The following is a 13,385-nucleotide window of genomic DNA, read 5'->3' as shown; positions in this document are numbered from 1 at the left end:
CAATATTACTCTAAGAAATAGGAACAAGGAGAGGTAGTTTGGCCCCTTGAACCTGCTACGCCATTCAATAGGATCATGACTTGACAATCCTCCCATCCACTTTCCTGCCCTTTCCTCATAACCCTTGATTTCCCTGCTGATCAAGAATCTATCTCAGCTTTAAATATATACAAGGACCCTGCGTTCTCTGTGACAAAGAGCTCTAAAGACTATCAACCCACTGGACAGAACAAACTTCTCCTCATTTCAGTTTTCATTGGCAGCCCTTTATTTTGAGACTATGCCCACTGGTCCTAAACTTTCCTGTGACGGGTTACATCCTCTCAAGCCCATTAAAAATCCTACATGTTTCAATGAGACCACCATTCCTTCTAATATCCAGTGAGTAGAGTTGCCATCTGTTTACCTTTTGCTCATAAGAAAATCCCTCCATATCAAAGATCAAACTAGTGAACATTCTCTGAACTGCCTCCAATGAAATGATATTAGATTAGATTACTTACAGTGTGGAAACAGGCCCTTCGGCCCAACAAGTCCACACCGACCCGCCGAAGCGCAACCCACCCATACCCCTACATTTACCCCTTACCTAACACTACGGGCAATTTAGCATGGCCAATTCACCTGACCCGCACATCTTTGTGACTGTGGGAGGAAACCGGAGCACCCGGAGGAAACCCACGCAGACACGGGGAGAACGTGCAAACTCCACACAATCTTTCCTTAAATAAGGGGAAACAAACTGGTCACAGCACTCCAGATGCAGTCTCACCAGCGCCTTGTACAGTTGCAGTAAGTCTTCCCTACCTGTACTCTTATACTCCAACCGCCTTCATTAGCATTTTTGATTATATGCTTCACCTGTGTGCTAGCTTTCTGCGTTTCATGCACAAATACCCCCCAAGTCTGTGTGTAGCAATTTGCTGGTTTTTCACTATTTAAAGTAATATTTTATTTTCTTTTGCAAAATGAACAACGTTGCATTTACCCACATTACACTCAATTTGCCACCTCCTTGCCCACTTACTTAACCTACTAGCATCTCTCTGTAGGCACCTTGTATCCTTCTCACAACCGGCCTTTCCACCTACTTTCATGTTGTTTGCGAATTCGGATACAATACATTGGCTTTCTTCCTCCAAGTCACTGACATATATAGTAGACAAGTGCTGTCCCAGAATTGATGCCTTTGGAACACCACTGGTCATGGGTTGCCAACCTGTGTCATGGAATAGACCAAATCCCCTCAAACTATGTTGAGAGCGCCTAGATCCTCATGTTTACGTATTCCAAAGATAAGTGTAAGGTGGCGCATTCCAGATGCAATTTGATGGGTCAAGCGACTCAACTTTAAGCAAAACACACTATTTTTACACTACAGTTAAAATACAAAATAAAAATAATAAAAGAATTGGCTTGATTCTAACTCTATTGAAATGCTCAACAAAATAATATATATTAACTACTAATTAACTGTTCCAATACAGTAACACCCCACAAACGCACCCTTGGCAAAAGCAAATTCAGTAAAATAGATTGTCTCACATGCAATTCTAGCAGCAAGAAGAGAATGCCAGCTTTTAGCTATAACAAAGAGGGGAATAAGAGCTTCCACATCCAGCTTCAAGACTCCAGCCACTGCAGAAAGCTAAAATCAAAATCCAGGTTCTGTGGGAGTTTGTCCCTGCCTATTCAGGCTGTTTCTATTGTTCTAAACTTTTTTTTTAAAACAAGGCCTCGCAAGCTGTTTTTTGGCTTAGAACAGACTGCATGTGACCTTTCTTCATAGAAAAGGACAGAATACACCTCTTAAGTCCATAATATTGTCATACCTTAAAAAAGAACTCCTGATACCCACTTGCAGTTTCCTGCCTATTAGCTAGTTTGCTATCCATGCCAATATACTACCTCCAGCACCATGGCCTCTAAACATATCACATGTCTTTTTGTGAGATAGGTTATTGATCATCTTCTGGAAGTCAAAATACAGCACATCCACTGCTTCCCCTCTATCCACTCTGTTTGAGACTTCCTCAAAAAACTCTAAGAAATTAGTTTGACATGATTTCCCTTTCATGAAGCCATGCTGACTCTGCTTGATTACATTATGATTTTCTAAAATGTTCTGCTATTACTTCCTTAATCATTGATTCCAATAGGTGTTAAGCCAATCAGCCTACAGTTATCCACTTTTTACCTCTCTCCCTTGTTGAATAAGGGTGCCACATTAGCAGTTTTCCAATCCTCTGGCACTTCATCAGAATTGAACAATTTTTGGAAAATCACAACTAAGGCATTCACTATCTTGTTAGCTTCCTCTTTTGGGATCCCAGGATGCAAGCCTTCAGGGCCAGGGGATTTATCTGCCTTTAGCCCCATACTACTTTCCTAATGGTGCTTAATAGTTCCGCTGGAGTACTGGAGTATCGCCTCTCTTAATTACTGGCCTGTGGCTCTACAGTCAGAATTAAAACTTGCAAAAATCAGATAACAAGGTCAAAGTTTTGTAGCATGGCCTGAGTATTGCAATGTATCATAAAGTCTTTGTGACTGGAGGGCTGCACACAACATAGCTTAACATAGCATAGAACAATGAATCCAGTTTTCAGCTCCCATGTAATGCATTTGGTAGTACGAAGATACAAATGGTCATCTTGCACACGGCCTTTGAAAACTATTTTCTAGCAGTGAGTCAGTAGCTTCATGGGAGATGAAAACTCGTAAAGTAGAAAGAAATAAAACAATGATTGGTAATAATTCCAATTACTTACTGGATTATTGGGATATAAATCCACCAACTTGTGTGCAAGGTAGAACAATTCTGAAAGTCAAGTAGAAAACTGGAAATCAAAAGATTAAGCATTGAAACATTAAATCCCTAAAGTGTGGAAAGAGGCCACTCAGCTCATTGAATCCACACTGACTCCCCAAAGTGCATCCCACCCAGACCTACCTATCTCTGTAACATTGCATTTACCATGGCTAACACAGGGCAATTTATTATGATCGATCTACCCAGCTGGTACATCTCTGGACTGTTGGGGAAAACTGAAGCACCCAGTGGAAACCCATGCTCACACGGGGAGAACATGCAAACTCCACCCTAAGCTGTCATCGAACCTGGATGACCATGCACCACCCTGCCACCCAAATAGGCAAACACTTTCTTTTAAAAAAATGAAAACCAATGAGAAGAATTACAGGGAAACACAGTCAGAATCCATATGGTCAGAACATTCAAATGTCACTTCAAAGAAAATCCAATGTTCAACAGGAATTGTCAACAAGGAGGCGGAGAAATAGAGGCAAGTCTGATGAGCTGAAGCAACTAAAGGCTCTTTTACAAATGCTGAAACAGAGCAAAACTAGGAGGGGCTAGCAGACTGAACAAGGGAGACATAGAGGAGTAAATGGCTTAAAGTTGCAGACCTGAGTGTGGACGAAACTGTCAGATCTTTAGATAGGAATTTTGAGTTCAATTCAAGTCAAATTATGGAAAAGAAACAAATGTCAGAACAAAAGAGGTGATTCAATTCCTACCATTTGCTTTGTTCAATTCCACCAACGTTCCAATGTGCACAGGAAGGAGAACTGCATGATAAGGATCTTTATTCATCACCCTAGCAGGAAACATAATGAAATGTTACATCTGTTCTTCTGAAATTACCTCCGCATGTAAACAATTGCTTTTTAAATTATCATGAATATTATGTTGTGTCAGTGAAGCTGGGGTGTGAGCTGTCGCTCAACGGGTAGTTCTCTCACTTATTGGTTAGAAGATGGCAAATTTCTGGTTTGGTTGCAATCCAGCCAACACGCGAGTGCAATACTTAGGAGATGCTGCACTGTCCGAGATGCTGTCTTTCAAATGAGACATCAAAAAACCTACTTGTTTTCTCAAGAGGAAGTACTATTTTAAAGAAAAAGGATGTTCTCCAGTATTGTTAAAAAGAAAGCTTCGATAGGCTGAGACTTTTTTCACCTAGAGTATGAGGTTGAGTGGTACAGATATGGTTAATGATAGTTGCCTTTTCCTTAGGATGGAGGATTTCAAGATTAGAGGGCACATTTTTAAAGAGAGATAAGAGCAATTTAAAAAAGACGAGGGGCAAATTTTTTTACACAGTGAATGGTTCGCATGTGGAATGAACGTCTTGAGGAAACGATGGATGTGGGTGCAATTACAATATTAAAAAGACATTTGGATAAGTACAAGGAAAGGTTTGGCTTTCACGTCGCCCACATTACAACAATGATTAAACTTAAAAAAAAGTGATAAATTGGTTGTAATTGATTTTATGACATGCAGGCTGTACTTACATCGAAGTGAGCTTGTAGCATGTTTTAAAATCACAGTTGTAGTAATTCCTCTCTGCAACAGACACTACAACATCCAGGTTATCCTGAAGGCCATCTATTGACTCAGGAATTACTGTCTCACTTGGTTTATTGTACTGTCGGAACAAAAGGAAAATTGGCAGATTGTAAAATAAAGAATGATATTTGAAGAACTCAGCTTGGGAAAGACAAGGTATGAGAGAGGAAACTGATATGAAATGATGTTGGGAATGGAAGCTGCTTCTGCAAACACCTTCTGATTATTAAGAATGCAGAGGCTGCAGTTCATCTGGTGCAGTCCAAGGCTACACTGGGAAAGGGAATCAGTGGAAAGGGTGCAGAATCTTTGCAAGGGGCTGAAGCATTAGTCTTCCCAACCTTCAGCTAATAGAAATTCTGGCTCATGAAGACTGAATGCTGATCAAGCTCTCAAAACTGCACAGAGACAATATGGGGGGGGGTTGCAAGGGGAACAACAAGGTACAATTAGCATACATAGAGAACCTGATGTGTTTTGGGATATCATCATCCAGGGCTAGCGAAGATAAATGTCTCATGCAGCAAGTACCAAGCAACTACTCACTAATCGCCCCTAGCTTGTTGACCTACGTTCACACTTAGTCCCTCTCACACTCCAATTTAAAATGGTAGTTAAGTCCATTCATGGCCTTCCACAGATTTATAGAGTTATATATCACAGAGACAGACCCTTTGGTTCAACCTGACTATGCCGACCAAATATCCTCAATTAATCTAGTCCCATTTGCCAGTGTTTGGCCCTTAGCCCTCTAAACCCTTCTATTCACACACCCACCCTTTTAAATGTTGTAATCATCCCAACTTCCACCACTTTCTCTGGCAACTCATACATACCCCCTCTACCCTTCACCATTATTGCCACTTTCAGCCATCTCAGCTTCGTGCCCCAGAATTCCCCTCCTAACTCTCACCCTCTCCCCGTGCTCTTTTAAAACATTCTTTAAATCGGACGTTTGGATTCCACAATTCCTCCATCTTCAGCTCAATGTTTTTTTCCTTTTTGTCTGATCATGTATTTCAATGTCATATGAATTCCAAGTTGTTGTTGTGCTGTAATTACCACTCCTGCCAGAGATGGCACAGCAGCAACTCTACTGGCCAAAGGGTGCAACTACAAAATCAAAAGTGCGTTCAAGCCTTTCCGAGATATTGAGACAACAATTTAAAATAGAAATATAAATATAAAAAGACAAACTGAATATATAACTTTAGAATGTATCTTACATTATCCTTGGGTGCCGAGCCCTAATACCTCAATGTTTTGACTACAATTCACCTGCCAAGGTTAAATGTTATTTTACAAGTTAAAAATAACTCAAACATATAAAGAATATAATTTTTCCATAAAAGTCTGACGAATACGAAAAAAAAGTGCATTTACCTTTTTCAATTTATTTTTGTATAGAAAGTACAACAAATCACGTTCTTCTTCCGTACATTGTTTATTGAATGGCAATGACTCAAGGAGTTCCTTTTCTGTAGAGAAAGTTTCAGATGTGATTATCGCAAATACCAAATCAGCCCTAACACATCCCTCAACGTTGTGGTTCTGTTCGCCGAGCTGGGAATTTGTGTTGCAGACGTTTCGCCCCCTGTCTAGGTGACACCCTCAGTGCTTGGGAGCCTCCTGTGAAGCGACTCTGTGATGTTTCCTCCGGCATTTATAGTGATTTGTCTCTGCCGCTTCCAGTTGTCAGTTCCAGCTGTCCGCTGCAGTGGCCGGTACATTGGGTCCAGGTCGATGTGCTTATTGATTGAATCTGTGGATGAATGCCATGCCTCTAGGAATTCCCTGGCTGTTCTTTGTTTGGCTTGTCCTATAATAGTAGTGTTGTCCCAGTCGAACTCATGTTGCTTTTCATCTGAGTGTGTGGCTACTAAGGATAGCTGGTCGTGTCGTTTTGTGGCTAGTTGGTGTTCATGGATGCGGATCATTAGCTGTCTTCCTGTTTGTCCTATGTAGTGTTTTGTGCAGTCCTTGCATGGGATTTGGTACACTACATTGGTTTTGCTCATGCTGGGTATCGGGTCCTTCATCCCGGTGAGTTGTCTGAGAGTGGCTGTTGGTTTGTGTGCTGTTATGAGTCCTAGTGGTCGCAGTAGTCTGGCTGTCAGTTTGGAAATGCTCTTGATGCATGTTAGTGGGTTTAGGTCAACACTACTATTATAGGACAATATACCGACCACTGCAGCGGACAGCTGGAACTGACAACTGGAAGCAGCAGAGACTATAAATGCCGGGGGAAACATCACAGAAGCGCTTCACAGGAGGCTCCCAAGCACTGAGGATGTCACCTAGACAAGGGGCGAAACGTCTGCAACACAAATTCCCAGCTCGGCGAACAGAACCACAACAACGAGCACCCGAGCTACAAATTTTCTCACAAACTTTGAACACCTATGGGCGAGAGACGCTAAGCCAAGCCAGGAAATGGGAATCCTGTGCCAACCGCCTAAGCGCCACATACTAACAACTCCGGTTCCTGTATGATTGCCGAAAGAATCGAATCCTTCCACCATGTGTCAGATACAGACCACCAGTCAAAAACCCACAAGCCAGGGACACAGCCAAACAGAACGGATTCAGGATGATCCAGGTAATGATTACAGACGCTCATAACAGACTTCACACATACAGACAAGAAATTGCGTGCCAAAAATTGTTAATTTCAAAACCACCAATCAGGAATGGACCCGGACCATAGAACAGGCCATCACCATAGGACAGAACAGGACCACACACCGCAAAAAAAACGGCACTAAAAGAAAAAATGACCAAACTAACACACAACAGAGACGACACCACAACATACACCTGGGTTAGAAACCTCTCCCACAGACAGCTCACAGACACAGAAAGAATAATACTGGCCAAGGGACTCAATTACAACCACAGGGACGCCAAGACAGCAGACTTCCTAGCAGCACTAGAATGCACACTCAGGAACAATGGACTAACAGAAGAGACACAACAAACAGTTAGACAAAGTATCGTACCTCTGATAACAAGAAAAAGACAAACACATAACCTCAACGCCAAGGAGAGGGAAGCACTAAAAATCACTAAGAAATGATAAGAACATAATAATACTACCAGCAGACAAAGGCAGAATGACGGTTATCCTGGACAAAACAGACTACATCCAAAAAGCGCAACTACTTGCATATACCAACAGCTACCAAAAGAGGGAGTTTGATCCCACACCACAGCTCACCAATAGGATAAACACCACACTGAGGAACCTACAAAAAAACGGACAGATAACCAGGTTTGATCTACAAAGGATGAAACCTGAAAGCAACAACACCCCCAGATTCTATGGACTACCTAAAGTGCACAAATCAGACATCCCACTCAGACCCATAGTATCACTACCAGGGACACCATCACACAAACTGGCTCAAGAACTACAGCAGAAACTGAAACACCTGATCAGCAGATCCAGACACTCTATACAGTCAACACAGGAATTCTTGGACATCATCAGAAATATACACATAGACAAGGAAGAAACCATGGTCTCATTCGATGTAACGGCACTGTTCACCTCTACCGACAAAACCCTAGCCAGAGTAACAATAGCCAACCTGCTGGACATACAGAACAGACAACAGCACGCTGAACCTATCAACAAAGACGGCATACTCAAACTACTGGACCTGTGCCTCACAACACACTTCACATTCAACAACCAAATATATGAACAAATCAACGGCACACCCATGGGCTCACCCATCTCTGGACTCCTAGCAGAAGCGGTAATGCAAAGATTAGAACAAACAGTCTTACCGCAAATTCAACCCAAACTCTGGGTCAGATATGTGGATGACACCTTTGTAATCACTAAAAACACAGAAATAGAGAACACACACCGGATCATCAACGCCACACTCACAGGAATCCGATTCACTAGAGAGGAAGAAAAGGACAACCAACTCCCATTCCTAGACGTGATGGTACAGAGAACACCGAACGGAGAATTCACCACAAAGGTACACAGGAAAGCCACACACACACAGAACAAGTCCTGAACTATGAAAGCAACCACCCCAACATACACAAAAGAAGTTGCATCAAGACACTATTCAAAAGGCCCAAAACACACTGCAGTACACCAGAACTGCAAAAAGAGGAAGAAGAACACCTATACAATGTATTTGCCAAAAACGGATACCCGCGCAATTTCACCAACAGCTGCCTAAGGGAAAGACAACGGAACGAGGACATGCCACAACCCAAAGGACTAGCCACACTACCATACATCAGGAGCATTTCTGAACTGACAGCCAGACTACTGCGACCACTAGGACACATAACAGCACACAAACCAACAGCCACTCTCAGACAACAACTCACCAGGACAAAGGACCCAATACCCAGCATGAGCAAAACCAATGTAGTGTACCAAATCCCATGCAAGGACTGCACAAAACACTACATAGGGCAAACAGGAAGACAGCTAATGATCCGCATCCATGAACACCAACTAGCCACGAAACGACAAGACCAGCTACCCTCAGTAGCCACACACTCAGATGAAAAGCAACATGAGTTCAACTGGGACAACACTACTATTATAGGACAAGCCAAACAGAGAACAGCCAGGGAATTCCTAGAGGCATGGCATTCATCCACAGATTCAATCAATAAGCACATCGACCTGGACCCAATATACCGGCCACTGCAGCGGACAGCTGGAACTGACAACCGGAAGTGGCAGATACAAATCACTATAAATGCCGGAGGAAACATCACAGAAGTGCTTCACAGGGGGCTCCCAAGCACTGAGGATGTCACCTAGACAGGGGACGAAACGTCTGCAACACAAATTCCCAGCTCGGCGAACAGAACCACAACAACGAGCACCTGAGCTACAAATCTTCTCACAAACTTTGAACATCGCTCATTATTGCATTGGCCATTCTCTTAATAGTTGATTGCTTGGGCACAAGTATTGCTTTTTGACTCAACATATTTTTACTCACGAGGTTGCCAGATGGTGAGAGATTGGACACTGAAATCTGGTCTTTATTCACATACAAGCTTTTGTTTACATAGACGAACTATAAAGATGTACCTCCAAACAACAACTACTCTTCCATTTGATTCTGTATTGACTACCTAAGAGTTGGCTGATACAAAAGCTTTTAAGATTCAAGCTTCAGCCTGTCTAGAGCAAAAGAACCTCTTAGGAAGGTTCCACAGTGGAATCTCGACAGCAGGGAGCAATAGAGTTAAAGAAGTGGCCTATTGAATCGCATGGGGATCAGAGCCTGTACGCTCAAGAGCAGGGATTTGCAGAATGAGTGAAGTATAATTCCAGGTCTGACCGGGAGCTCCTACCCAACAAGGATAGCACCACAATCTCTTGAATTTGCCTCTTGTATTTGAGCATAGTTGACTCTTACTGCATTTATCATGCAGAGAAAACTGCTTTGTAATTAAATATTTAATTAATTCATGTGCCTTGAATCACTTCAGCCATTTGATTATCCTAACTTGTTAATTGGAAAAACATGCATTTATCCCACTGATGATCAGCTAAATAAACATTCTTCGCCTAGAGAGACAGCAGTCACTTCAGCATGTCCCACTCTTGGGCACATTTTCAAAATAACTAGGTAAACACAGAGGAGAAAGAAATAAAAGGATTTCCTGGTAGGGCTAGATGAAGAATGGTGGGATGAGGTTCATGTGGAGCATGGACACCAGCACCGATCAGCTGAACTGAATGGCCAGCTCCTGTGTTGTAAGCACTTTGTAATTAATGTTGGCCAAAATTATTGGCATTTTGTCTGTGATAAAATTAGCTGAGCTATTTCTCCAAGTAGTCCCATGGTATTGGGCAAGACACTGAGGAAGCCTTCGATCAGTTGATATTCTTTGTGAAATTTTAAGAGCCCAATCACAGCGCAAAATTTCTGACAAATATCTGAATGAAGCAAACTTTGCACTAACTCAATATCTGACCGCAGCAGGTTTCAATAACCGAAGCAAACTTCAGAAAAGGCACTGGTACTCGAACCTTCCTGCGCTGTCAGCATGTGGTGTGATGTCAATAGGTCAAATGCTTCAAAGCAACACACATCAAGCTTCAATGCTTCTCTGTAGCTGTTTGTAGCCAGGGGTCGGTTATCCATAGCGTCGTAGATCTTCCCTCGCAAAAGGCAAATAGAGCTCTTGATCTGAGAGGAAACATTCCAGCAGGTTAAAACATCGTCAATATTATTCAACAAAAAGGTCAGTGAATGCATTTCAAACCTAACCACCTTCATATCAGGTGCTTTACACTATTAGGAGCACGATTTGCTTTTAAATTATAATTGGAACAACACGAACATGCAAATAACAAGTATTATAATTTTTTTTAGCTTTGTAATAATCGAGGATTAACCATGCAGAAAAAAGTATTAAGGAAGAGCTGCGTAATTGAAAGAACTGAGTTAACGCAGTGTGTGAAGGTATGCACTTTAGTGAGCGCCCACCTCATGTAGATTAGATTCCCTACAGTATGGAAACCGGCCCTTCGGCCCAACCAAACCACACTGACCCTCCGAACAGCAACCCACCCAGACCCATTTCCCTCCAACTAATGCATCTAACACTACGGGCAATTTAGCATGGCCAATTCACCTGACTCGCACATCTTTGGACTGTGGGAGGAAACCAGAGCACCCGGAGGAAACCCATGCAGAATGTGCAAACTCCACACAGACAGTCGCCCAAGGTGGGAATCAAACCTGGGTCCCTGGCGCTATGAGGCAGCAATGCTAACCACTGAGCCACCCCATTCTAAGACTGTGTCCCCGCACGTACATGACAACTAATATATCAACTTGGGAAGCAGTAAGATAGTCTCCGTGTATGGAATAATTAAGGCTGTTAAATTAACTTGCAATGCTGTAACTGGGAACCATAAAAGATGATCAATGCACTTCAATCTTCAGCTTACCAGCTCGAGGAATTTTGCATCATGCAACTTGGAGTTTAAATCAAATTTGTAGCTTAGCAAAAATGTTACTGTTAGAGATCAAATATTCTCTTGATATTTTATTTTCATCAAATTAATTGGTAGCTCATTATCTCAAATACTTGAATTTAAATGTAGATTTTCACTAACAAATTTTGAGAGTAGTTTATTGCATAGTTGCATTTCTGACCATCAACTTTACTTTCAGTCTACTCCTACATCCTTCAGTATTTAAACATAAATGGCTCCTGATTCAATTAATACATTCTGTCAAGTCACACAGCTCCTTCCAAACATCATCTAGGATGACAAAGGTCACAGGTGCCTGGGAACACACACACACACCTCCACAAGTTACCCTCTGCGCTCACAGCACCCTGAATTGGAATTATGTCATTGTTCTTTCAATGATCCTGGAGTTCTCTAATAGCACTGTGGGTGATCTATAACGCTGGACTCCAGCGGTCCAAAAAAACCACCACCCTTAGTAAAAAGCCTGAGTGAACATTCAATTTACATTCAAATAATTAAATAGTTATCAAAACAAACCTGAATGCCAATGCCTCCAAAAGTAATGCAAGTTCCAGATCACTAATGACGCTTCAGCAATTAACATCGCTCAGTTCACAACCTTGGAATCTTTTCAACATTTGGGGTTGAGGCCAGATCAGAACTATTTAATTGGAGTGTGGAGGGGACAGGGAGAGGGGAATGAAATTCAAGGCAGCAGTCAAATGTTATAGCACGAGATGTGAACAAGCAGAAGCTGATGTGTAAATTGGCACTAACACGAGGAAAAGTAAAAAGTAATGAAATTGGTCAATAGTCAGATAAACTAGATGGCAATACGGATATGGATATATTGATCTGGAGTGCTGGTGGAGAGTTTGCTAGTCGCAACAGAGTGCATAAGCAATAAGGGAAACTATCTATATCTTCAGATCTGTAACAGCACAATGAACCTGTCAAAGACACTGGTACACCCATAGGTGGAGCAGTCTGCCTGCAAACATGTCAGGAGTTACTGGACAATGCAGGAATGGCAACCAGTTTATCCCTTGACCAACTCCCCCAAGGGTTCCAAAGCCAGCTGCAGCACCATGATTGAGCACAGTAAGTTCACCATATAAGAAACTGAAGCTCGAAACAAACACAGGAAAGGGACTCAAAAACATTAGATGAAGTCACAGAACCGCAAGGAGTGTGTGCCCTCTTTCACTGGGGAGGACAATAAAAACAAAAAGCAGGAGATTATATGTTTCCTGTTGTACAGAATAGGTTGCAGTCGAATCATGTGACTCACTGCAGCAGGAGACAATCCCCAATCAATGGAGGCTTCTTTGATCTTGTCAGCTTTAGCATTCTTCTCCAGTATGATCTTGTTGATTGGTTCTTGCATATCCAAAATGTCAAGAGCTTGCTGATATTCCTTGGCTGCATACTTTTTGAGACAGAAAAACAGAAGGAAACAAAAGATTTAAAGGCAGCAATCAAAGGTTAATATTGTGACACAGGTATACATTTGTGACCAATTTAGATTCTGCACTGTCAGACGTTCAGTTTTTGGAAGATTCTGGGGCTTCTGTGACCTTCATTCTGGAGTGGGACTTAAACCCACATACTTCTGCCTCAGAGCCAGGACTGACATTTAAATAAATACTCAAGTATACTGCCTGGAGTTTGAAATTATTCTACAAAAAAAAAGCTCCTTTTTGAAAATTCCACACAACAGGAATCCTTTGTTAATAAGCAAACGAACGTTCTGGCAATGTCAACTTCATTCAAGTTTCATTATCATCAAAACACTCTTCATGTGAGGCGATAACCATCAGGTACAAGATGCGTCAAGCAGATAATACTATTCAACTGGGCTCCACAGTTCTACTGATGTACCTCACTAAAGTGCCACAAGAGGGGGCCAATTTGCTTAATACCATTGAAAGCCTCATGGCTGTCCGTTATTTCAGATACTCCGAATGGTAAGGAATTTGTTAAGGATTAGAATATACTGTTAATGTGAGAAGCAGCCCAGTTCAG

At 42.0% G+C, this 13,385-nt stretch overlaps 1 protein-coding gene across 1 annotated transcript in view; it reads right to left on the bottom strand.

Moving 5' to 3' along the window:
- The window catches only part of cdc16 (cell division cycle 16 homolog (S. cerevisiae)), a 72,508-nt gene that overhangs the window by 38,722 nt on the left and 20,401 nt on the right, over positions 1-13,385 (bottom strand). Inside the window, exons 5-10 of the mRNA XM_060826485.1 lie at positions 12,652-12,789; positions 10,404-10,563; positions 5,759-5,853; positions 4,321-4,454; positions 3,541-3,620; positions 2,772-2,821 (exon numbers count right to left, since the gene is read on the bottom strand). Coding sequence (XP_060682468.1) covers positions 2,772-2,821; positions 3,541-3,620; positions 4,321-4,454; positions 5,759-5,853; positions 10,404-10,563; positions 12,652-12,789 — 657 coding nt within the window. The remainder of the gene's footprint in view (positions 1-2,771; positions 2,822-3,540; positions 3,621-4,320; positions 4,455-5,758; positions 5,854-10,403; positions 10,564-12,651; positions 12,790-13,385) is intronic.

Source organism: Hemiscyllium ocellatum, chromosome 6 (genome assembly GCF_020745735.1).
Source record: "Hemiscyllium ocellatum isolate sHemOce1 chromosome 6, sHemOce1.pat.X.cur, whole genome shotgun sequence".
Classification (NCBI taxonomy): Eukaryota; Metazoa; Chordata; class Chondrichthyes; order Orectolobiformes; family Hemiscylliidae; genus Hemiscyllium; species Hemiscyllium ocellatum.
The sequence above is the reverse complement of the archived record's forward strand: the minus strand, read 5'-3'. Positions and strand labels throughout refer to the sequence as shown.